The sequence below is a fragment of the Planococcus citri genome, chromosome 3, assembly GCF_950023065.1.
Source record: "Planococcus citri chromosome 3, ihPlaCitr1.1, whole genome shotgun sequence".
Lineage (NCBI taxonomy): Eukaryota > Metazoa > Arthropoda > Insecta > Hemiptera > Pseudococcidae > Planococcus > Planococcus citri.
Genome location: NC_088679.1, coordinates 65006315 through 65032638, shown reverse-complemented (window position 1 = coordinate 65032638; position 26324 = coordinate 65006315). Strand labels below are relative to the sequence as shown.

The following is a 26324-nucleotide window of genomic DNA, read 5'->3' as shown; positions in this document are numbered from 1 at the left end:
CTGCAGCAAAACACCAATTCACAAATTGCAAACTACGTGGAATGAGCCAGAATGAGCTTTACTCATCATTATCATCGACTTTACGGATAAAGTTAATGGAATTTACTACGAATTAACATTTGCATGATGTCCGAAGGTGCTACCACATCAGAATTTAAGGATTACGTGCCCAAAATTGGACTCATTTATCACAAAGAATCTAATCAGTTGATATTCTGCAAACCGAAATTAATGCCTTTGAAATCGGTTACTCTAGAGAAATTGGAGAAACTGCAGCACGAAGCTGACGATGTATTGAAAAAATTCAAGTCACCAAAGAATAATTAAATTTTGTCGAGTAAGATGAACTAAATATAGAACACTCTTATCTTTGTCAAATTCAAATATGAAATAGGTATCAATTATTCACATCTAATTATAGGTATTTGGAAGTACCTATTCATAATGATCACGCCGCTTTCATTATTAGTGGAGATCGTCGTTGTATTCGTGATCACCGCACTGCTTCTGCACAAATATGGAGACTGGAAGAGGCAAAATGCCATGATTATTTTAGTCGTTCTAATATCGTGGTACTTTTCATTGCTGACTGTATTCGTATTACCCTTGGATATTTCTTCGGTGAGTAGGATAATGATACCCATCGATTATTGGGAACATTCTAGTTCTCTAAGATGCATCGTTTAATACCGAAAAATAATGTATTTTTAGACGACGTTTCGTCAATGTATGGAATTAGGAGTGGAGAATGCAAGTACTAATGGATCTCATCATTCTACTACTTGCAAAGAACCATGGAGCTATGTACCTGAAGAAGTGCTGCCAAGATTGTGGCGTATCGTTTACTGGTCATCACAATTTCTAACATGGTTCGTAGTTCGGTACAAGATGTTCAAAAAAAATGCTTATCTACTAATTTGCTAAAATTGATCATTTTTTCAGGATTCTCTTGCCATTAATGCAATCCTATGCTAGAGCTGGTGACTTTACTTTTTATGAGAAGCTGAAATCAGCTTTGAAAGACAATATTTTGTATTACGGATCTTATGTGTGTCTATGCGTAATTTGTTTATTCTATATTATTTTGTACACGGATATTCCTTTAGATGGGTTGGTATCATTTCGTTGTATTTTTCAACGTAAAGTTACACAAATTATAATTAATAATATTTTCTTTTGTAAATGCCCGCAGATCGAAACTAAGAGCAATAGCATCGTCAGCCAGTAACACTTGGGGTTTATTTTTATTAATTATTCTATTAGGATACGCTTTGGTAGACGTACCTCGAAAGCTTTGGTTTTCCGGAAACCCGCAGTTATGCTTGTTAAGGAGTTACTTTCAAGTTTCGAAATTGACGTCTGATTTTTACGACGCTGAAGCGGAATTGAAAAACTTGATACAAGTTAGTACATTTACTTTTTCATTTTACTGGTGAAATTATTGTCTTATGTTGAAAACTTATGGTGCTAAATATTGCAGAGAATTTACATAACTGAGGCTAGGATACCGGAAAATGATCCTTTGAGAGTTTATGTGGACATAGTTTGCAGCATTATTCCAGTTCAGTTCCATCTAACTGCTGCGAGGGTTAATTCAGATCGATCCTCGACAACTCCTTCGCCCACGAAAGAAGTTCTAGTACAGTATCATAAACAGGTAGACTTCAATTTATTGAACTCGACTGACAAGAGAATATCTCAAGGTGTCTGCCTTCGATTTGAACAGGATCGCGATTTTTGGAAAAAATATGACTTAAAACCTCTAATAACCGAAATTTTAGCCAACTATATTTATTTTTCAATTACTGGCGAATTATTGGAAATTTGATATTTAAGATTTTCGGAGATTGCTGCTTTCTAGAAAAATATTTAAATTTATTCAACAAAATTCATGAAAATAAATTTGAAAATACTGTTTTGAGACTGATTTTTTAACTTTTTTTTTTATAAAATATGATTTTTTTTTTGAGAAAAATGAACCAGTGTGAACAACCACTAGTTTTGGGCCATTCTGGAGCCTCCAGAGATTTTTCAACAATCTCCAGAAATTTCAAAGTTATGTAGGTATATTTAGGAAAAAAAATCTTGAAAATTAACTCTTGATTTCTGCCAAAAATTGCAAGAAGTCGCGCCTTTCATCATCAAAATTGTAGATAGTTATTTTTGGCGAAAAATTCCAAAAATTCTCACTGCGTTGTCAAATACTGCGAAAATTTTCGTGTTTTTTTTTTTTAAAATAAAAATTTGTATAAAAGTCGCACTTTTTTCATAAAAATTGCGAAAAAGTATTTTTTTTCTCAATAATTTCCATAAAGTAGAGCTTTTTGGCCACAAATTACAATTCTTGTTTTTTTTTTAAATTGGAATTTCAAAAAAATCTTTTTCATTTTCTTTCATAGATTGTATAAGTCTCATTTTTTTGCTGAAAATTCAGCCAAAAATAGTCAGATGTCTCAGCATTTGTCAAAAGTGCCATAAAGTTTCGTTTTTCGCCAAAGATTTGCTTAGAGAACTTTTTTCAATGCTTGTCAAACAATTTGCAACATGTCAGAAAAATTAACTCTTCGTGATTGCGAATCTCGAAAGGTTCTCATATACCTAAGACTTGAACAATATTTATACAACAGAATAATTCCTAATGAAATAATTTTTTACAGTTGAAATCCGCCCTTCATACGTATCGTAGAACTCACATACAAAGAGAGCGTATGTTCGATCAAGTTTACGAATTGCAAAAAATAATTTCAAATAGAAAGGAAGATTATCAAAATTATAAAGATTATTTAGTTCAGGGTCCATTCCAGTGGCCTGGTAAATGGCGATTATTTTGCTTCGGTGGGTAGGTTCATTTTATTTTATTTTACTTTTTTACCAATGATTCGAAAATGAACAAATATTCTAAATTGAAGAATATGTTTCAGATTATTTATGGGCAGCTATGTGGAAACCTGTGGTTATGAAGGTATTATCTACAATCTCGATCGTTATGTCTGCCGCAGTTGTATGGTCTGAGTCGACATTTTTCAAAGAAAACCCAGTGCTCTCTGTGTTCGCCTTGTTGATCAGGGGTTCCAAGTCGAATTATAATTACGCCGTGATCGAGGTCTATATCACACTTTATAAATTTCATTTTTTTTTTTTTTAATTTAAAAAGAAAAAAATCATTAAAATTTGACTCATTTTCTTTTACAGATCTTATGTGCCGTAACTCTAGCTTATTTATGTTACTGCGCTTACTCCACTGTATTCAAAATACGTATTTTTAATTATTATCATTTTGCTCCTGATCATCAAACTGATGAAAATAGTTTGATATTTTCGGGCATGTAAGTTCTACTACCTATAAGAGTAGAATTGTCAACGAATGTTGTCACATACGTAGTATGTATTCTGATGCAGAGGCATTTTTACAGGTTGCTGAGCAGATTGACACCGCCATTATGCTTGAATTTTCTCGGATTAATCCACATGGATAGTCATATTATTAAAAAACGTATTCTAGAGACTCAGTATACTCAGGTTAGTTGTAAGAAAAAATCATTATCCAGCGAATAAATATCTACAGTAAGTACCTAGTGAAAGAAGACTAATCCTTCTTGGATGTGTTTAGATAATGGGTCATATGGATGTGATTTCGATAATCAGCAATGGATTCAATATTTATTTTCCCATGGTGATGATCATCATTAGTACAGCAACGTATTTTAATATAGGTTCGCATTTACTATCGGCCATCGGTTTCCCGCAATATTTTGCCGATGATGAAATCACCGAAGATATAGTCACTGAAGGACAGAGGCTTGCTTTAGCTGGTAAACATCAAAATATTATGACCAAGTTTTTAATTTTGCTTTTCTATTAATTTCATGGCGTAATATTGATTAATTTTTTTAAAGAAAAAGATAAACGTTTAAGAAGAGGACTTTTGTCACCTAATGAGCTACCTGAAAGTACGAACAGAAATGAAAATAGTTCACGTAGTCGTCGTTTCAAGCGAGGTGAGCTGTAGGCCTAAAGTGACCTCATATCACATTTATTTATTTTCAATATGTGAATAACTCGTGTATTTTTCCCACAGATTATTCATCAACTGATGAAAGTTCGTTCAATTCTAGTAAATTCGAAATGAATCTTCAAGCTTCGTCTCCCAGAGAAACATTCCCATCGAAGAATATATTCGACGATGTGTAGTTAAGTTTACATTATTAATTTATGATTTTTTACACAATGATAGTGATCTCGATTCGATTTTTTACTCGCGCTTTTGTTGAACGAAAGTGTTAATATGAAAGATATTCATGTAAAGTTTAACATACAGTTTCTTCAATGGTCAGTGTAACTGTAGCTATATAACTTGGTCTAGTCTTGTAACATATGAAATATGTTAGATTTATACTTGTGTTTATTTTTAATAAATTATTTGCAGTTTCCAAGTTTGGATCTAGGTTTTTTACGATTAATGGATTAATGGCGTTCGAAAAGTTATGCTCAAATCTACTCGTATAAGGATTAGGGATAGAATCATTCACAAAATTCGTGGTTCACTTGAATCAATTTTTTGCATGTCTGATTTTTTTTCGTTCTTATTTTTGTCTAGTCCTATCGAACTATAAGATTCTCTCATATTGGCTCATCAACCTCTTCCCATCTCTCTTTTTGGCTAAAAAAAAAAGAGTTGATTTTTGGCACCTTTTTCCACGGTTTTTGATTTTGCGTTATCACTCCAAGGAGCTGAAATTTGACATGTACATCTGATGGATGCTTTATTTTATAGAAGTGCATTTTTAGAGTTTAGATTTTTCAGGGCTCGTACTCCATTTCTCTCTAAAAAAAAATAACTTTAGTAACCAAAAAAAAAATCCAAAAAACTAACCAACAAGTAACCATGAAGTGACCAAAAATCAGGGAAAAAACTTATAAGACTCGTGCAAAACATGATTTTAATGCGGAAAAAAATCACCAAAAAAATAAAATTTTTTGACAAATAATTATTAGCAAAAAGAGATACATTTTAACAATTTTTGTCGAAAAAGTGAGACTATTTTGCCACTTTTTGGCAAAAAAACTAAATTTTTTGAAAATTTAAAGAGAAGTCAAACTTTTTTGAATTTACAATTTTAAAATAATTTTCAGTAAAAAAAAAAGTTTTGGTAGAATTCTTTGCCAAAAAGATAAATTTTTGCCAGAAACAAGACTACTTGTATTATTTCACAAATTTGAAGAAAGACGAAACTTTTTACGATTTTTGGCAGAAAGCAAGACTTGAAAATTTTCAATTTTTACAAGTCTTTTTGTGAGGGGGAGAGGGGTCAAAGTTTTACTTACAAGTCGGTTTTTTCAAATTTCCAAAGTTTTCGGGGTATTCCAAGCATTTTTTGGAGGGAGAAGAGAAGAAGAGGGAGTGTTAACAATACATCTCCCATTTCAATCCATCATTTTTGAAATTTTCTAGCTTTTTCGAGAGTTTTTAATGAAATTACCATTGTACATTTTCAACGTAAGCTATTTGTTCTAAAAAATTGTAATTAGCTCCATTAAAAAAAAAAAAAAAAACCTACTTTTGAAGAAAGGAAGAGCACATTTTTTGCGAAGAAAAGCGAGCATATGAAATTTTGGAAAATTTTTGATTCAAAAATATCAAGACGAGCGTTTTTATCGGGTATATTTTTTCTTTTTGAGCGAATTTATTTTCGAATTCGAAGATGAATTTTTAAAATTGGAAGTTCTGAAAATTGAATTTGAAATTTTTGACTCAAAGATCTGAGAGTTGGCAAAATCGAGAATTTTGTAATGAAATTTTGTCAAAATTCTACAAAGGAAGTAAATAGTAAATGAATTAAAAAATTCAACATTTAATATCTATTGTAAGACAAAAAAAATGCAGGACTTGGAGGATTAGCGAACCTGTTAGACACTCTGTATTTACTAAATCTAAGAGCAGTGGTAGTTACAGCTTCCCAAACAATTTTTTTTTAGTGCAAATTTTCTGAAAAGTGAAAGGTCCCTCCCCTCTAATTCCGAATTAAGTACTTTTTTCACTTCAATTCTGGACTTCTAGAATCAATTCTGAAAAAGTTTGAACAGATAGCTTTTAGAATTTTTTAAAAAGTTGTACGATCTGAAGCTCTCATGAGAGAGAGGGAGAGGTAGGGACGATGAGGTTAAAAATTTATCCAAGAATTTGACGTTTTTTCTACGTGTTTTTGAAGTCACTTGACCAAGATTTTTTGCTTGGCTCCATCAAATTTCTAAAATAGAAAATTTTCCCAATTTCTCCGAGGCTCTAAGATGATTTAAATGCGTTTTTTTTTCCCAAAATGGACGTGAAGTAGATCTGTAAGTGCGATATCTTGACCAAAAAAAACCACATATGGTATAGAGTTTTTTAAAATTTAACTTTCAATTTTTTTTGGAGACTCTTGAGAATTTGTTGAAGGCTCCAAGATGGTTTAGAACTTTTCAGTGATAAGGTGAAAATTTCCTCAACGAAAAAAAAAAAATCAAATCCATTTTCAAAAGAAGCGACAATATTTAAAAACTCTTTCAAACACTTCTAAGCGACGTGCAGCTCGAATCGAGTAGAGAACAATAGCCAAGCCAGGTCGACTGATGAGAATCCAGACAAGGTATTTTATTATAACTACTTCTTCTGGAGCCACTGTCACCGCATGACCGTATTCTAATTTCCTTTACACATTGCCTTTGACAAAAATGCACACAAACGAGTTCCTTATTTTTGAAAGGTTAATTGTTGAACCGAAACTGCTTAAAATGACAAATCCTATCGATGGTTATACCTTACCTACTATACCTAGATATCTACTCCAGTAGTAGTATTTGAGTTTCGTATGAAACAAGGTGTTTGCTAGTGAGAAGGAAAAGCATATAAAATATCGAGATGGTACGTATACCTTTTTTTCTTCTTCCAATCAACTTCATAAGCTGTGATTTACATTTATCAAAATTTGTTGATTTTTTCAAAAAATCAGTCACACGAGTTCTAATGGACCGATTTTCAATTTTTTTTATACCTACTTTTATGTAGTTTTTAATGAAATTTTTTTCAAAAAAAATATTGCAACTCCATTTTTTTTCTTTTTTTTTTAGATATTCACAAAAGGCTTATTTTTAGTGGTCGTGTTTCTAATTCACACCACCTCGGCTATCAATTTGAATTTCTTCAACTTCAATAAATCACCGGATCAGAACGAGACCACAGCTACAATACCTATTGAACCGACAAAGTCAATCTCATCGTCGATTGAAGTTACCGAATCGTCAACACCTACACCAGTTCTAAATACTCTTCCTGAAATCACCGAATCGCCAATACCAGTTCTAAATCATTCTCCAGCTATAATCACCGAATCTCCGATCACAGTTGTAAACTATTCTCCGCCCGATTCGAATGTCAACTTGGTTATTCTTCAGAAACACGAATTCGAAAATGAAACCGAAGCTGTAGACGCTTCACCCGAAATCACCGATAATAATAACAAACCTTCGGTGCCAAATCGCCCTGATGTGCAAGAAATTGACGAAACGAGAAACTCTTCTGTTTACAATTATTCGGTAAATGAGACAATACTGGAAGAATTGGAAGATATTTTCAATGATACAATAATGACAACGACACCGACATCTCAACCGACTCCTGATCTACCAAATTCTCCAAAAATATTCCTACCTTCGTTCACGTTACCTAAAAGGAAAACTGTCCAGTTTACTCACACAATTGTGACCACGGTATGTTGATTTTTTTTTCTTCAAAATTTTAAAAATCGAAAATTTTTCCAAACACGAAATTCAGTATGAAATATTTTACAGATTACGAAACTAGAAACGGTATATCCATCTTGTGTAAAAATGGAAAACGTCAGATCAGTATGTGATGGATCGTTAATAAGCATTCAACCGACCCCAACATTATTCAACCATGCTGATCTGAATACCCAAATGGCAAATATAAACAATGACGACAATTTTGATATTATCGAACCGCCAGAAAGTAGGAAAAAAAGATCTCAAGATAGCACAATCACTTTGAAGAATTTGAAGGAATCAGAGTAAGTTATGAAATAGGTACCTACCTACATATTTGAATTATTATAATTTTAATGATAGCGTATCAAGTAATCAGGGAAAACTGTATTCAAATCACATCGAATTTCACATTTTTTTCAAATCCTTTTTCATTCATTTAACAAAACACTAATAATTAGGTAATTACCTATTTTTTTTTTTTTTCTAATCACAGATCGAAGCTTCGAGTAGATTTTATAGAACCCAGCGAATCTGACTACGAATTCGAGGTATTACCTCCTGGCGTCGAAAACAAACAGAAAAATAGTTCTGATAATCTCCAAGGCAGAGGTCCAAATGATGCTACCCAACCACTCGCCATCATCGAGTCTCTTTTACTAAACAAACCCAAAGTTGAATTTTTCACCGCATACTTGGCCACAACATCAGTTCGCACCATCACCAATAATGCAGTTACTGCCACAGTCATAGCTCGCAACTGCATACCGAAGAATATGAATTTGAAAAGGTGTCCCATATCGACGGAATTCGAGACGAAAGCTCCCATTCGACCAATCAAACCAATCGTTGACAAACCTGAAAATACCAAATCTCCCACAAAACAACATAAAGAGGCTGAAACCAAACAAAAACCTACTCCAGTCGTTAACAAACCAGCAGAACATACCAAATCTACGACAAAACAACAACATAAAGAAGCTGAAACCGAAAAAAAGCCCATTCTAGTCGTTTGCAAACAGGAAAATACTAAATCTACGACGAAACAACATAAACAGGCTGAAGCTGAAGAAAAATTCATCAGTATTAAACCGAAGCCATCAACGAATAAGCCACCTGTGCTATTGCCTCCGCAGCAAAAACCATTCGATGCTTTAGAACAACTAAGAGAATACTTGATTATGAATGCAAATAGACTTTTTAATGATAAACCAAATTCATATGAAATTATTGATTTGAATGCAGGATCTACCATCATTCAGTCCGCTGATACAGCGTTATCTCCAATTTATTATAAAAAAAGATCTATTAGAGTTAAAAGACAACGTTAAAAATATACAGTGAGGAAAAATTATGGAAATATGTAGTATGAAATTAGAATTACTAGTCAAGTAATAATTATTTTACAGATTAATTTAACTGATACCTACCTACAAATCTGCTGGGGACATAATAATAAATAATGTAATATTTTTTCAGTTAAGTAGGTAAATAGGTATGATTATAATGCTCTGTAACTTTCATTAGTAAACTAGCGCTGTTTTTTCATTTCAATAAAATATGTATAGATGTATACTTTTCCTCTATCAATCAAATTCATTTTATTCAGAGGGCACTAATTTAATCGTGAAAAAATGAATTAAAAAATTTTAAAAATTCAATGCACTCGAAATTTTTTGCAAAGATACCTAAATATCAAAACAACAGCTAAATTAATAATAATTAAAAAAAAAAAAAAAGAAAAAACGTTGCTAAAAGTTGGATTGTGAAAAACCAATGATATTAAGTAAACATATCAAGATAAAATTTAATTTTGCAAAGATCACATAAAGTGTCGCAATAACCAAAATAAATGTAATATTATTGGCCTTTAAATTACCTATAATGAAATTTCCAACCAAAAAAAAATTGAAAAATGGCAAAATTGAACAAATTTTGAAAAATTGCTAGAAGTTGAGTTGAAACGTCATAAATAGAGTTAACAAGGAACGAAGGTTGATGAAACATTGAAAACTTCAGAACAATTTTACCAAAAAAAAAAAATGTTCAAAATACTATAAAAAAAATTGCGGATGATTATAGAAACTTGATCAAATAATATTTTGCAAAAAAAATTGAAAAGTAGTATTAGCTAGATGGAGAATTGGAGAATCGTATCTCATATAATAGATTCTCAAAAATGCACATAAACTTGAAATATTTTTTCAAAAACTACACAAAGTGATACGGATTGAAAACCTTAGCCGAACAAACTCCGAGTTTTGAGCAAAAAAAAGTTGGAACTTCGGACACAGGGATTCGCTATTTGACTCCAAAACCCAAAATGATGACAAAAAGGCCATGAAAAATTCAAAACCTTCAAAAAATCAAAAAATACGTGTATATTAAAATTTGAGACTTCAAGGACGCAGAATTTATTTTTGGAACCAGTTTGAACCCAAACTCCAAAATGGGTTCCAAAGGGGAGACACACAATTGAGCATTTCAAAAAAAAAAAAAAACACAATATGGATGTAAAAATCTGAAGTTACAAGAACGCAGAATTCATTTTTGGAACCCATTTGAAGTCAAATTCCAAGATGGGCTTGAAAGGGGAGGTACAAAATTGAATATTTTCAAATAAAACAGTATGTACGAGGGGAGTTTAAAAAATAAGTTTAACGATGCTCGTGCTCCTCCCCCTGAAGAGCTAGGGGTACCAAATTTTGGGAGGATATTCTCCAAGGTATACTGAGCAGTTTCATATGTCAAACATCGCAGTAGGTCATTTCGTTCGCGTTTCACAACGATTTGAAATGGAAATGCCAAAAAAAACTCCGTCCAACTTTGCAGTGAGTGGAGTGAAAAATTTTTGACTCCAAAAAAATTGAAACCTACACAAATCTATGAAGAAATGTGTGTAGTTTGAAGTAAAAATTGCAGGAGCCATCAAAAGGGTTGTGACATGGCACTAAGCGATCTTAAACGGCGCGAAAGTGTGAATGATGAAGCGCGCCAAGGACGTCCAACAAACGGGTGAACGCTAGAACGCGTTTAACAGCTGATGGACGAGGATAAACGATGTATCCCGATGAAATAGTCGAAAGACTACGGCGGAAAGACGAAGTTAGTCAGAAACATCCATCTGTAACATGCGAAAACTGAGAGCGCACTCGCTGCCTTGGCTGCTCAACAGTGGCACTTGGATGCCGCTCATTCGTTAAATGGATTCGTCTGCATGGGAAGAAGAGGCTTTATTTAGTCCTGTAGTCACCCCCGCGTATTCCTGGTGATGACCGAAGCGTTCGGAGGCCAGCGATTTCAGACAACAGATCAGATACCTGAAGTGGTCACAAATTACTTCAAAAAACTGGACGGAGTTTTTTTTGGCATTTCCATTTCAAATCGTTATGAAACGCGAACAAAATGACCTACCGCGATGTTTGACATATGAAACTGCTCAGTATACCTTGGAGAATATCCTCCCAAAATTTTGTACCCCTAGCTCTTCAGGGGGAGGAGCACGAGCATCGTTAAACTTATTTTTTAAACTCCCCTCGTATATAAAAATGTGGGGTTTCAAGGACACAGAATTCATTTTTGAATAACCTCAAACTCCAAAATGGGTTCCGAAGGGGAGGTACAAAATTGAACATCTCAAAAAAAAACAATGGATGTAAAAATTTGGGGTTACAAGAACGCAGAATTTATTTTTGAAAACCGTACGATCCCAAACTTCAAAAATAGTCTCTAAAAGGGGAGTACAGAATTCACAATTTTTAAAAAATACAACGTGGAAATCAAAATTTGAGGTTTGAAGAGCCCAGAATTCACTTTTGAAGATCATTTAACCAAAAACTTCTAAATATGCTCCCAAAAGGAAGGTACAAAATTAAAAATTTTCAAAAAAAAGCAATTAATATTATGGATATCAAAATTTGGAGTTTCAAGGACGCAGAATTTATTTTTAAAAGCAATTAGACCCAAAGTTTAAAATAAGTTCCAAAGAAGAGGTGCAAAATTGAAAATTTTCAAAAAACTTGGCGCTTAAATAAAAAATTTTGATATTTTAAGGACGCTGAATCCACTTCTGAAGACCACTTGACCTCAAACGCAAAAATGAGCTTCAAGTGGGATGTACGAAATTGAAAATTTCCAAAAATTCAACTTCTACATAACAATTTGGGGGTTTATATATAGTAGGGCAGAATTCACTTCTGAAAACCATTTGACCTCAAATCCAAAAATGGGGTTCAAAAGGGAGGTACAAAATTTGAAAATTTTCAAAAAATACTGCATCTGTTGGTTTTCTTTTTTTTTTAAAGTACTTTTACTACTTTTACATGACTTTTGCAAAATTAAGTAACTAGTTTATAAAATTCCTAACCAAAAAATATTTTTTGTTAAACCAAAAACATTGTTGGGCCAGAATGAGCATTTTGGAAGGGAGAGGGGGGGTTTTACAAGTTAGTTTCAAATTTTTTAAAATTGGCACGCCTGTTCAAATTGTCTGGCGTCGCCACTGCTGAATTTACTTCTACAGACCATTTGATCCAAAACTCCAAAATGAGCTCTAACGAAAAGGTTTAAAATTAAAAACTTTCAAAAAATATAACGTGTATAAAAATTATCTCCAAAAGAAAGGTACAAAATTACAAATTAAAAAAAAATACAACATACTAGATATCAAAATTTCAGGTTTCACGTTCGTAAATAAAATCCACTTCTGAAGAAGTGAAGACCACTTTGACCTGAAACTTGAAAATGGGCTCCAAATGAAAGGTACATAATTCTCAATGTAAAAAAAATTCAACATGAATCTAAAAATTAGGATATTAAAGCCGCAGAATTCACTTTTGCAGATCATTTTACCCTAAAACAGCCCAAAAATGAGCTCTAAAGAGTAGTTGCGAAATTGAAAATTGAAAAAAAAATACAACATAGGTAGGTAGGTCTAGGTACCTATCAAAATCTGAGATTTCAAGGATGCACCATTCATTTTTACTTTCCAAAACTATTTAACCCTTTTCTAGGATCAGTAAAATTGACTTTCGAGATATTTTTCGAATTTATTTGACTGCACTTCACCTCCCCCCCTTCCTTACACTTCCCCTCTTCCGAACATACTGACCTTTGAGGTTCAAATTTTTCAACTCTCGACGAAACGTATGATGAGAGATTCCAAAGATGTGTCTTCTATAGATTTTTTTCTCAACATATCTCGAGTCAGATTAATTTTTCAAGGAAATAAGGTCCAGTTTCTCATAAAAAAGTCACTTTTGATTGGTTCAAGTTTCCATATCATGCAGAATCAGTAGGTATTCACTATTCAGTACAAGATTTATGTATACGTTCAAAATCATTATACTTATAGCAGTGACGACGACGACGACGATTGCCTATCCAATTATAGAAGAATTGCGAAAATGTAAACGTTTATACGTTTATTGCTCATGTTAGCATCAATAGGTATGTATAATGATGGCAATTTCGGTATCTTTACCGAATATTTACGATTTCATATACGACCGGTTAATTGATGGATACCTACGATACCTAACCTATGAAGATGAGACTGATGAAAACGAGTAGGTACAGCGAGCGTCAGCACACTCGATGTAAAATCATCTCTCTAAGTCTAATATACGTTTAAAAACAATTAAAGAAATCGTCATTTTACATTGTAACTGCACCTCAAGGTCACACGTACAGTGAAATTTGCGCAATATGCTTCAGAATTCGTCGCTAACAAGCAAATTTTCCGCCTATTCTGCGAAAATGTGAAATAAAAAGCTGAAATAGACGGTAAATTAAGTTCCGTACAATGGCAACCCTGCGCCACGAATTCGTCGCCGGAGAGAAATTTACATCGAGTATCGAGTGTTTTTCAGCGTGTTGGCAACATGAAGTTTTTATCATACGTTCTTCTAATTGATGTAAATTGAATTGTTTCAAATATGCGAAGCAGAAACACTTACTGAGCAGTGTGCGATTCTGTCATTCGTGTGGTTTTACTCGATTAGGTACCATTTTTTTCGCCCAATACTTTCATTACGTTTATGTGGTTTGGTGTCACTTTCTATGAAATAGATTCAGTTCGCCTACAAAATATCGGCAGAATTCGTCACGATGTAAGTAAGTTTGCATAGATACCTTGAAAATAATCTTTAGTTAGTACTTGTATATTTTCGTTAATAGAATTAATTCGTCTCAAGGAAATTCTCGATACATAGTAGATTATATTTAGGTAGGTATAGTCTTAAGATATTGTGTTTTTTCATAGCTCACACATATGATTTTCACAGGAAGTTACCTTGACGTAGAATGAATGGATATTTCAACGATACTGTGAGTAATAATTATGAATTCAATATGAACGAAGGTGGAGCATGTGTAGGTCAGTATTCGAATCATTTATTACGAGTTGAACTCGATATCTCTACGAATATCTGATCGATAATTTCTGTAATCCTTGCTCAGATCCCGGATCAACGGAGAACTTACCGGAACCCAAACCGACCGGAGTGTTGAAAAAAAGCAGCCGATATAGGAGCAGATCGTTATCAGCTTCGTCTACAGATTCGTACAGTTCATCATGTACAGGTAGCAGTTCAGATGAGAGTGAAACCTCTCCAAGAGAGAAAGAGCAAAAAAATTCCAAAGGTACGATACTGTAGCTTGATATTGAAACGATCGAGATTGAGAAACATGCTAAATAGGTACTAATGAATTTTTGCTCTCAGGTTTTACTGATTTTTGCATCAAGAATATAAACCTCCATGCATTCGGTCGCAGGGAAATCGAAATCGCCGAACAAGAGATGCCTGGCATCATGGCGTTGCGAAGAAGGGCGTCCGAAGATAAGCCTTTGAAAGGTGCTAGAATTGTGGGCTGTACTCATGTCAACGCGCAAACAGCTGTTTTAATAGAGACGCTTAGCGAATTGGGAGCCAAAGTATGTAAACGTACAGATTATCTATGTTGTATATTGTACATCGACTCGACTCATCGAGTATGGTATCTTTGTGGTCTCGTGTCTGTGTCTCTCTGATGCTGCTTCTAATGAGTTCATTGTTCGATGTATGTCTGTACGAGTATAGAGTTCAATGATCTAACGAATAAAATGTGTGTTTTTAAACGTATGTACTTAGTGCAATGAAAGGAAAAGTTTGCTATTGAATGAATTTGTGGAGTGAGTTGATCATTAATCTTTGTTTCGGGTTTGATTTTGGTCATTTTTTCGAGCAAGTGTTTCGGTAGGTTTTATTGTAGGTAGGTACCTATCTACGCCTGTCTCATGAATGGAGTACCTATTCAAGATTCCTATTCTTCTCTAGATGATTATGTTCATCTTTTTTTAAACTCATGAATCTTCGTCTAATTTGATTTATTAGTCATTTTGTTCACTCGGGAACGATTTTTTCGTCACTGGCGTGAGTAAAATATCATTCACAAACTAATCATCTTCAATTCTTTTTATTGGTGGAATTGAAAAGGTTGAATTTTGCCACGTCCTCTTTCATTGGATTTGTTTTAGTTGTGATTCAGTAATTCCTGATTTGTTGATTCCGACAGGGATGAGGCCCTGCCCAGAACCAGGACCCGAAACCCAAAAAAGCCCCAATAATTTCCTTGAAGGTCGAATGTCCAAGCCCCAAAAGCTTAAAAACTGTAACCTGCAAAGCCCTGGCCCAAAGCTTATGACCTTTTCTCTGAGAACCAAGCCCCAAACGTGAGTCCCGAAACCTGAACTGTGGTCAGGGCTTTTCGGGGCTTGTGTAATTGTGTAAATTACTATTGTAATCACCGTCTCTGTGTTAGTCTGCGCATCTCAAAATTTATATTCTATAGGTAGTTCATTGTTCGTTAAAAATATAAAAAATGATATGTAAAAAATTTGGACAATAATTGAAAATTCCAAAAAATTTTATTTTTTAATTCTGATTTTTAAAAAACTGTTGAATTCAAATATTTTGAAAAAAGCTAAAGCATACACTAGTTTGTGCAAACTGCCTCAAAGAACTTGTCTTTCAAATTTCAGTCAATTTCAGGGTGTGATTTTGGATTAAGCAAATCGATAAAATCCCCATAAGGCCAATGTAAGTAAATTCAAATTCTCTGCCAGTCTGCTTTTAAATTAGGCAAAAAAATATCCAGAAATTTGAAATCTGACCTTGAATTTTTTTTTCAACATAACATCAAATAAGATTTTATTTCAATTCTTCATCAAAATTGCAATTTCGAGCCCCGAAAAGCCCTGAACACTTCATTCAAGCCTTGGACACTGAGCTCTGGAACCCAAACCCAAAAATTTCCCAGCCCTCAATCCAAGCCAAAGAGAAAGACCTAATAAATTTTTGGTTGAAAGCCCAAGCCCCGGAACCCCCAAAAAAATCGTTCAGGACCATATCCAGGGTGTCTAACAAAATCTCTCCGAAGAAATGCAGTACTTTTACAGTACCTTTTGCATTACCTTATTTTTTTAAATCCAGTTTACACCGACCCCCCCCCCACCCAAGAAAAAAAATTTTGAACCGGTTGGAATTTGTCGATAAAAATTTACAAGTATTAATTTAACAAGTGTTGCCATCTTTTGAGGTACAAAATGAACATTTTTTTTTCAATTTTCACCAATTAATTCATTTTGAGGTTTTTAAAAAATTTCAAATCAATGATTCTGAGAAAAAATACAGTACTTTTCAGGCAAAATGCAGTACTTTGCAGTACTTGCAGTACCTGCAGTACCTGTTAGACACCCTGATATCCCTGGATTCCGAGCAAATCGTTCGCGAACGAATTGTGTCCACAAACGAATCATTTTGTAATTTTACATATTGGTACTTGGATGAAAAAATAAATTGTTCCATCTTGTCTTGTCAAGTCAGGTTTGATTTCCTTGTGGTTTTCGAATGATTCGTGGTTTCTGAGCAAATCGTTCGCGAACGAATCAACAAAAATTTTTATTGATTGATGTGCATAGTCAAGGTTTATAGAATAGTTGATCAAGTTTTTATCTGGTCTGGTCTGATTTTCACTCACGAATCATGATCGATTTTTCGATTTTGATCAAGTCGTTCGCGAACGAGTCATCGTCGATTTTTATTGATAAGTTTGAAAAAAATAAAATAAAAACATCGAGTTTCTCCACGTTTTTTCTGACTGAATTTGATTTTAGATATAGATTCGGTTGTTCTTGATTAAATGATTCGTTGACTCTAAAAAAGAAATCGTTCACGAACGAATTGAGCATTTGAGCACAGTTTTTGAATTTTGATGATAGGATCATAGGATAGGATCAAAACTGTCAAGTTCTGTTTCATCACGTAGCGTCGGATATATCAAATCCAACTTTTTAGTGATTCATTCGTTCGCGAACGATTCTGTTCATACCAGAAAAATCATTCGAGAGCCAAAAAAATCATTCACATTCACAATTTTAATTTACTGATTTAAAAATGATTCAATTTGTCTAAGCGTGTTCTTGAGTATCTTGATTTTAATTCCAATTTCCAAGTGATTCACTCGTTCTCGAATCGAATAAACGAATCAACTCCAATTTTTGCTGGTAGATTTGCATATTTTGCAATATGAAGTTTTGTAGGTTATTTGATCCTACATTCATCTACTCGTACTTCGTAGTATAATGTACTATTATTACTATTAGTGATTCATGTGTGAATCGTTCACGAACTGATCATGTTAAATTCTCATTGAATATTGATGCCTGATGGATTTCAAATTTTAAAAGGTTACATTTCCCCACGTCCTTCCTCACTGGACTTGATTTTGGAGGGATTTGGTTGTTCTCGAATGATCCGTTGATTCTAAGCAAATCATTCGCAAATGAATTGAGCACAATTGACTCATTCGTTCGCGAACGAATCATTTACGATTTTCATCGATAGATAAAATTTTGTCACTTTTGTCTCGTCGCGTGTTGTGATTTGATTTTCGAGGGATTCAGTTGTTTTAAAATAATGATTCATCGTTTCTGAACGAATCGTTCGCGAGCAAATCAACTCAAATTCTGATAGGTAGATTTTTTATGTCGAAGTTTTTTTACCTGATCTGGGTTTATTCGTGACTCATTCATTCGCGAACGATACTAATCATCTTCAATATTTATTGATGGATTTGAATCTGTAGTGATTCGGTCGTTCTCGTTCTCGAATGATTTGTCAATTCGGAGCAAATCATTCGCGAACGAATTGAGTCCAATTTTTGGAAGATAGGGTCCAAACTGGTATGTCATAATTTATCAACTATGCCTAAAAATCTGATTTTTCAGTGATTCATTCGTTCACAAATGATTTTTCTCCCCAGAGAAAATCGTTCATGAACGAATCATTCACAATTTTCATTGACTGATTAAAGAATGATTCGACTGATGCCTGATGGTCTAGTCGTTTATTATCTGATTTCATTTTCAAGTGATTCAGTCGTTCTTGAATGATTCACTGTGTCTGAGCAAATCGTTCGCAAATGACTCAACTTCAATTTGGTACACTTGATCTTTCATCTGATCATTCTGATCTGATGTACAATTGATTGATTCATTCACGATTGATATTTTTTTTTGTCTCATTGCCTGTGATCAAATCGTTCGCGAACGGATCATCTTGAATTAATCATGAATTCGAAAATATCACAATTTTGAATTTATCACGAAAACAGTAGAAAAAAGTTGATGAAAAACTTATCAAATAGGTGAATTCAACTGAGAAAATTATTAAAACAATGTAGAAGTTTTGTCAACGGGATTTTTTCTAGTTCACTTTGTCGTTTTCGTGATTTTTAACCATTTTTGGATTAATTTTTTCCCTTTTATCACATTTTTCTCAATTTTTAACCACTTATGCGTCAATTTAATCGATCATTTGACAATTTCAATGAATTTTCTTCATTATTTCGCTACATTTTACGAAACTTATTTCAATGCTTTTTTTTCAATTTTTGTCATTTTCAACAAATTTGAGCTGAATTTTGACATTTTAGAATATCGTTCTCAGTTTTAAACCATTTTCACGATGATTCAATCAATTTTATGAACTTTTGGAGTTACATTTCGGCGAAATGAAGCGTTTTATGATTTTTTGACCATTTTCATTTAGTTCACCAATCCTTCACATTTCTAATCCACCACTCTCTGTTCTTTTCGCAGGTACGATGGACAGCTTGCAACATCTACTCGACCCAAAACGAGGTAGCCGCAGCTCTGGCCGAATCTGGTATACCGATCTACGCTTGGCGAGGCGAAAACGAAGACGATTTCTGGTGGTGTATCGATAAATGCGTCAACGCTCCGGACTGGCAACCGAATCTACTTCTAGATGACGGCGGAGACGCCACTCATTTAACTTTGAAAAAATACCCAGCTGTTTTCAAGTCCTTGAAGGGCATAGTCGAAGAAAGCGTTACCGGCGTACATCGCCTATATCAATTATCTCGTTCTGGCAAGCTATTGGTGCCAGCGATGAACGTTAACGATTCGGTCACCAAGACCAAGTTCGATAATTTGTACAGTTGTCGCGAGTCGATCGTCGAAAGCTTGAAACGCTGCACGGACGTTATGTTTGGCGGCAAGCAAGTCATGGTTTGCGGTTACGGCGAAGTGGGTAAAGGTTGTTGCCAATCGTTGAAAGCGTTAGGATGCATCGTGTACGTAACCGAAATCGATCCTATTTGCGCTCTACAAGCTTGCATGGGTGGTTACAAAGTAGTCAAAGTGAACGAGGTGATCGGCGACGTCGATATCGTAATCACGGCCACGGGTAATAAAAACGTTATCTGTCGCGATCACATTGATCGTATGAAAAACGGCGCCATATTGTGCAACATGGGTCACTCGAATACCGAAATAGACGTGGCGAGTATCCGAACGCCGGATTTAATCTGGGAACGAGTCAGATCACAAGTCGAACACGTTATCTGGCCCGATGGCAAACGCATCGTTTTACTGGCCGAGGGTCGTTTGGTCAACATGAGTTGTTCCAGTTTGCCATCTTTCGTCGTATCTATCACAGCGGCCACCGAAGCTGTAGCTCTCATCGAAATGTTCAACGCTCCGGTCGGTCGCTATAAAGCTGACGTTTACCTTTTGCCGAAAAAATTAGACGAATACGTGGCCAGTCTGCATTTACCCACCTTCGACGCTCATTTAACCGAATTGACCGAAGATCAAGCCAAGTATTTGGGGCTGAGTAAAAATGGCCCCTTCAAACCGCATTATTACCGTTATTAATACCATTACCTATCATGTATTTTTTCTTCTCGTTTTATCAACTTACTGGACGTGGACGTGTCTGTCTTCGAATGATTGATCGGTGTGCGATCAAGTGGCTCATATTTTTTTTGGTTAGAATCAATCGTAGGAAAATTCGCTCGTTGTATTTTTGAAATTTCATATCGTCTAGTTGTTCTGTCGTGTGTAAGCTTCTCGTCTTTTCTCTCTTTCCTCATCTCGTATCCTTTTTCATTCATCGTTAGTATGTTTCTGTTTCAACTGCAAACGTTTATAGTTGGTTAAACGAGTTGTTTTCAACGTCATATTTGCATAGTCTATTGCGTAGGTACATTTGAGTAAATAGCAAAGCACTGTTGGTGCCCTAAATTCCATCTGTGGCGTTTGATGTTTCAGATTAATTCGTCCATGGTTGTGAAAGCGATAGTGTTTGAAGATTTCGTGTTTGAAACGCTTTTCTTGGAATTTTTCGATTTGGGGCAAAATAAAGGAGGACTTGATAGGAAAAGAAGGAATGAAATATCAATAACTTCTAGGCCACATTCTTTGCCTCCTCTATAAAAAATTTACAAAAAAAAAATTTTGAAATGCATTTTTTTAAAAGCTCAAAATATCGAGGAAGGTTTCATTTGGCAAACATTAAAATTGAAAGAAAGCTTGAAAACAATCGGAAAAAATATCAATAAAATTATTCTACGCGGTATTATGAAAAAAAGAAAAAATCTCGAAAATTTGAAATACGAGATACATTTTTTTTGTGCCAAAAACACTTGATATTTCGTGGAAATGTTGTATATTTGAAGAATTTTTTTCAATATTATGATAAAGCTATGTTGAAAAAATAATCTTTAAGAAAATAGAAAAATAAAAACTTAATTGAAAAAAAAAATGTGAAAATATTTGAAAAAAATTTAAAATATTTCCCAATATTTGAAAATTTAAAAAAATGTTTTAGAAAAAATTTTGAAAATATCTGATAGAAAATTTGATATTAATGTTTTGTTAAAATTTAAGAATAAAAAAAATCCATAACACATTTAAAAAATACTTTGTAAAAAAATTTGGAAAAAAAATGAATCTGAGCATTTTTTCAAGTTGAAAAAGCACTGGGACGTCTGGAGAGAAAAATTTTAAAAGTAGAAACATTTTTAAAACACAATACCTACTCTGGCTGTTTTTACATGAAAAAAATCAAAAACTTGTTCAAATAATTCACGTAGAACGATTAAATTCGGCTTGTTCTGAAACCTTCAGAGGATTTTTTGATTTTTTAGTTCTGAAAATAATTATTAGAAATTATAAAATTGAAGTTTGATCCAGGAGAAACTATTTTTTAAATTTGTACTAAAAATTTCCAAAATAGGTATTAAGAATTTGATGGAAAAATCAGTGAAACTAAAACATGAAACTGAAAAAAGCAAAACTAAAATTTAAGTGGTTCATTTTTTTCTCAAAATTTCCAAAATATTACAAATTTTATGGAAAAATAAATGGAACTAAAATTGAACTGAAACTAAAATGAAAAAAGTACCTTGATCCTTTTTTTTTTTTTTTTTTTTTTGCAATTTTCATAAAAACTAGAAAAATCAAAAATTGTTTTTTTTTTAATTAAGCTTGGAAATAGCATCCTTTACAAAATCGGGTTTGGGGTCCGAGAAGTCAATTTTTATGAATTTAACCCATGTTAAAAATTTTTGAAAAGAAAAAAAAATCATTCAATTCGTTTTTTTGCAAAACTAGTACGTAACTAATAAGGTCATTTTAGCCGAATAGGTTCACACGAAATCAGCTCAAATTTGATATCTGAGGGCTTGGTAGGATTGAAGGGATTGAAGGGGTGAAGAACTTGAATAAAAATTCGCAAATGTCGAAATTTTTATGAAGGGTTGGGGAGTGGGGGGGGGGGTGAAAAAAGTCTAAACAGTCAAACTATGAAAATATCATTCGATGTATGTATGTAGAATGAAAATCTGATTGGAAACGAAAAGCAGAAAAACGATAATTTTTCATATCATATTGCTCATTTTTTTTGTTTCTAATGTAAAATTAGTGAGTTTTATGCAAATTTTCTCAATTATTTTTCATGTAGCGCTTTTGCTGGCTCAATGGTTTTTATATTTCGTTCATTGGTATTCCCACGAGCACGAATGAAAAAAAAACCATCCAGTAAAGTAGTAGATTATCGAGAATTGCGCTGATTCGTAGTACTTTTAAATGAATTTATAAATCAAATCAAACTTCTAAAACGAATACCTACTAGAAATGTCAATTTGCGCTTGCCACTTGATCTTTTAATAAGTATAGACGTCACTGAGATTGATTTTTTCAATTTTTATAAAATAATATTGTATCGCGAGCGTCGTTGTTCGATTTTTTTTTTTTGAAAACTCGGTGTGAATCGAGGGCGTCATTTTATTATTAAAAAAAATTAGAGTGTTTCATCTTTTATGTATTTGTAAATGGGTATCTTTTTTTTTGAAAAAAAAAGAAGAAAAAAAAGACCCCTTTAAAATGTTTGTGATTGATAGGTATAAGTATATAGAAAACGTTAACGTTGTGTTATTCGTGTGCCTATACCATTTGTTCTGTTTTTAGTTTACGTTTTGGGGGAGAAAAAATACCCAGCTCGTGTAATTTTTAAACGATGATTACATGGCGAGTTACAGACATGCTTGTACGAATGTGAAGGCGAAGAAAATATTCCTTTGAAAGTCGATCTTATAATTTACAATACCTCATTTCTTCTATTTTCCTCTTCCTAGTATTATGCTGTTATGGCAATAGTCTTAGTGCTAGAAATTTCTGCACCGCGTAAGTTGATCAGTTCCAATGCATCGTGTATTATGGTCTGTGTGTTGTAATGTTAACCTTTATATTGAGTTGTGCTCATCCAAGGTGCTAATTTTTCTCATTTTTCGCCAGCGTACATTTGCTGAGCTTTGTCCTTTGAAAGGCATATCAAGCAATGAACTGCTCCATAGATGACAGTAATTATAAATCAATTGGCATCTATGGTTGGAAAAATGCTCGTTTTATAAATGTGAAAATAAATACGAGGAAAAATTCCACACCAGCTTGACCTTTTCCTTTTCCTTATGAACTAGGCAAAGGAGAAAATCGATTTGTTTTAACGCTTTTTCATCTTTACTGCTGGAATCTTATGTATATGTATTTTAACCATTCTGCCCTTGAATTTCGAATGTTTGTGTTCGTATTATAAATGTAGGTATAGCCTCGTACACGACGAATATTCCAACGTGATTTTATATAAGTATTGTTGACTGTTGAAAAGTGTTGAGCTTAACGTTGGGTGTACCTCGAGTTGTACTTGTACTATCCCTGAGCGATATTAAAATCAGAATTTTGGCTCATGAATTCGGTACACTTTACGTGATTCATTTCCGCTGGCTTCAGCAATTTTTTTTTTTTTTCGTATCATAGACTACCTTACCTACCTACGTTTTTATGTTTAATTAAAATGATTGTTTTATTCCTTGGGTATATATTTTGTGAGAAAAAAATTGAAGAAAAATACAATTTTAATTTACGTGTTTATTTATTTTTAATGTTTTTAGAGTGCTTGTATGTATTTTCTGATGAAATTATCAAAATCTCGATTGGATTTTATTATTAGGTTTCAATTATTGGATTGTTTTGTTGAGATTATTTCGCAACTTTTTTGGCGATTCTTAGCAAAAAGTGAAACTTTGACTATTTTAGCAAAAGTCTGGTCCTAAAGGAAATTTCCATTTCGGCCAAAAAAGCAGGACTTACGAGCAATTTTTGAAGAAAAAGTGATGCTTTAAGAAATGTCTGGCAAAAAACGAGAAATTTAGGCAATTTTGACAAAAGAAATGATCTTTTGACAGAAAGCAAGACTTTGAAATAACACAGGGTAGGGCTTTTCTGCAATTTCTGGCAAAAAAGCCAAACTTTTGGACAATTTTGGGAGGGAAAGTGAAAATTTGTGAAAAATGTTGGGCAAAATGGAAAATTTTTAGCAATTTTTAACGAAAAGAGTGAAATTATTTCGTAATGTTTTGGTAAAGAAGCCAAACTTTGGGCAATTATTGATGACAAGAAAAAAAGAATTTCAGGCAAAATATGCGAGACTTTTGGCAATTTTGACAAAAGTTGAACTTTTTGCTATTTTCTGCAGAAAGCAAAACTTCAAAACTTTAGCAAAAGGCAGAACATTTCAACAATTTTTTAGGGGTGCAAAACATTTTAGTAATTTTTAGCAGAAAGGTGAGATTTTCAAGCAATTTTTGGAATTTTTCAATAAAGCCAAACATTTTAGCCAAAAAAAGGGTATTATTATTTCACTTTTTTTTCTCTTTTTTTTATGTAAAAAAGCGAGTCTTCTCAAGAAAGTGAAAATATTGAGGATAATTTTTTTACCAAAACATCGAAACAAGGACAGGGACACTTTTTAAAAAAACAAACTTTCTGGAATAATTTATTTTAATAATGCAATAATTTTTAGCACCTTATTGGTGAAACAAGGAGACTTTTTGGCAATTTTAATGCTGGGGTTTTCAGCGAAAAGAGTGATACTATTTCGCAATGTTTTGGTAAAAAAGTCAGACTTGTGGCAATTATTGTCAAAAAATGAGCATTTTTGATAAAAAAAAAAAAACCAAAAAAACAAGACTTGGCAATTTAAACAAAATGCTAACTTTTTGCTATCTTTTGCAGAAAGCGAGACTTCACAATATTAGCAATTTTTAACAGAAAGGTTCGATTTATCGGTAATTTTTGACATTTTTTAGTGAAACATTTTAGCCAAAAAAAATAATCCATTTTATATAACTTATTTTTTTTCTCATAAAAAACAAGACATTACTTTTAGACAAAAAAAAGTGAGAATTGTTGACAATTTTCCACCAAAGAAGCCACCCTTTTGGGCAACTTTCAAAAAAGTGAAACTGTTTGGAATTGGTTGAGAAAATACGAGTACAATAATTTTTCGAAAAATGTTTGTCAAAAAATGAGACTTTTTGGCAATTTTTACAAATAGCTAAAGTAGGTATGCTACGAGTATTTTTGACAGAAAATGAGAGATCGAAATTTTAGCAAAAATGACACAGCTTCTCAGCAATTTCTGGCAAAAAAAAAAGCGATACTTTAGGCAATTTTTACACAAAAGCGACATTTTTTGGGAATTTTAGGAAAATAAATGCTTCAAAATGCCTACCTGATGATTTCTCATTGGATTGATTTTCAACTAGAGTATTCTTCGAGACTTTAAACGAGTTTTCATTTGAACGAAGAAGTTCCATCTTCTCCCTTTAGACAGAACTTTTAACTATCTAAATTAGGTACGAAAAAACAGCTTCGTATATTGATTTGGTTATACCTAAGTGAAAAAAATTTAGACTGAAAAATTCATCTTTCCACCTTTTTTCCTTCGTCCTCCCCACCTTACACCTTCTCACTGATTATAAAGATATGTACTAAAATTCTTATCATCATTAATTTCATAATTTGAAGTAGAACTAGAAGTTGTCTCTCAAAATCTTTGAGACAAATTATACATGTAGTTTTTTTTTGAGCGAACTATAAACAACAAATTAATTTCCTAAACCTTAAAAAAAAACGCATTAACTTAAAGATGTGAAGTACATAGGTTGACTTCGAAAGAATCTAAGTAACCAGTTGAAGTGGAAAAGGAAACTCAACGGAAGCTGGCGGAAGTAGGTAGTAGGTATACGTATACCTAGCTAGGCCCTTTTTACACATTCGTTCTTATACACACAGAACATTCACCTACTCAAGTGCTGTTTCTCAGTTATTTCCTTGAAAAAAAATCACCAAAAATTATATTAATTTTAAAGGGCAAATGCCTCGAATTATTATACTAATCCGCCAAACCATAAATATTGAATCCGGTTCAAAAATAAATTCGTAAAAAATCACCAGAGTAATGTTTGTTTCCGAATTCAGTGTAATGTCTCCCTAATTGTACTAATAGCACGTACCTAGTGTACCTACATCTGCCCTCTGGAGCATAACCATATAACGCATTTCGCCCTTAACGACATTTCATAGAGGGGAGGCAATAAGCCAACGGTTACTCGTATTGTTTACCGCGCAGTTCTTGCTTAAAGGCAACCGGTGGGGAATTAATTACGTGTACTGTAAGCATTAAACTGGAAGTGATATTTGATAGGAAATGGTATATACCCGGTGGAAACGTCCAGTGCCGAAGACTAGTACCTATCTACTTTATTCGTATCATCAATTTCTCAAAACAAAAAATTTTTTTCGCAATAAAAATTATACAGTAGAATTAGCTATGGTGAAAAAATAATGAATCAGTTGAAAAATCACTGTTCAATAT

The 26324-nt window shown here is 33.3% G+C and overlaps 3 protein-coding genes across 4 annotated transcripts; all 3 read left to right on the top strand.

The window, feature by feature from the left end:
- Positions 1–201: 201 nt before the first annotated feature.
- On the top strand, positions 202–4433 carry LOC135842075 (LMBR1 domain-containing protein 2 homolog). Its single transcript, XM_065359414.1, has 13 exons — positions 202–337; positions 422–621; positions 712–869; positions 943–1110; positions 1193–1403; positions 1481–1657; positions 2658–2835; positions 2922–3103; positions 3193–3326; positions 3414–3519; positions 3611–3812; positions 3897–3998; positions 4079–4433. Exons 2-13 carry the CDS (start codon positions 445–447, stop codon positions 4189–4191), a joined length of 1908 nt encoding a protein of 635 aa, XP_065215486.1. The 5' UTR covers positions 202–337; positions 422–444; the 3' UTR covers positions 4192–4433.
- Positions 4434–5155: 722 nt separating this feature from the next.
- Positions 5156–9334, top strand: LOC135842076 (uncharacterized). The gene is made up of 4 exons (XM_065359415.1): positions 5156–6901; positions 7108–7746; positions 7828–8066; positions 8258–9334. Exons 1-4 carry the CDS (start codon positions 6899–6901, stop codon positions 9090–9092), a joined length of 1716 nt encoding a protein of 571 aa, XP_065215487.1. The 5' UTR covers positions 5156–6898; the 3' UTR covers positions 9093–9334.
- A 4306-nt stretch (positions 9335–13640) lies between these two features.
- On the top strand, positions 13641–23536 carry LOC135842074 (S-adenosylhomocysteine hydrolase-like protein 1). 2 transcript variants are annotated; one of them, XM_065359412.1, is made up of 5 exons: positions 13641–13871; positions 14046–14137; positions 14221–14403; positions 14484–14695; positions 18902–23536. In XM_065359412.1, the coding sequence occupies exons 2-5, from the start codon at positions 14065–14067 to the stop codon at positions 19979–19981; spliced, it is 1548 nt and encodes a 515-aa protein (XP_065215484.1). In that variant the 5' UTR covers positions 13641–13871; positions 14046–14064; the 3' UTR covers positions 19982–23536. The 2 variants fall into 2 exon arrangements, with proteins under 2 accessions (XP_065215484.1, XP_065215485.1); XM_065359413.1 differs by having other exon boundaries at positions 13641–13875.
- The last annotated feature ends 2788 nt before the right edge of the window (positions 23537–26324 follow it).

Coding starts and splice junctions, on each gene's coding strand:
- LOC135842074 (XM_065359412.1), top strand. CDS start 14,065: ATGAATGGATATTTCAACGATACTGTGAGTAATAATTATGAATTCAAT. Junction 14,138..14,220: donor CGAAGGTGGAGCATGTGTAG/GTCAGTATTCGA, acceptor ATCCTTGCTCAG/ATCCCGGATCAACGGAGAAC. Junction 14,696..18,901: donor TTAGCGAATTGGGAGCCAAA/GTATGTAAACGT, acceptor TTCTTTTCGCAG/GTACGATGGACAGCTTGCAA.
- LOC135842075 (XM_065359414.1), top strand. CDS start 445: ATGATCACGCCGCTTTCATTATTAGTGGAGATCGTCGTTGTATTCGTG. Junction 1,111..1,192: donor ACGGATATTCCTTTAGATGG/GTTGGTATCATT, acceptor AAATGCCCGCAG/ATCGAAACTAAGAGCAATAG. Junction 1,404..1,480: donor AATTGAAAAACTTGATACAA/GTTAGTACATTT, acceptor TAAATATTGCAG/AGAATTTACATAACTGAGGC.
- LOC135842076 (XM_065359415.1), top strand. Junction 7,747..7,827: donor CTCACACAATTGTGACCACG/GTATGTTGATTT, acceptor AATATTTTACAG/ATTACGAAACTAGAAACGGT. Junction 8,067..8,257: donor AAGAATTTGAAGGAATCAGA/GTAAGTTATGAA, acceptor TTCTAATCACAG/ATCGAAGCTTCGAGTAGATT.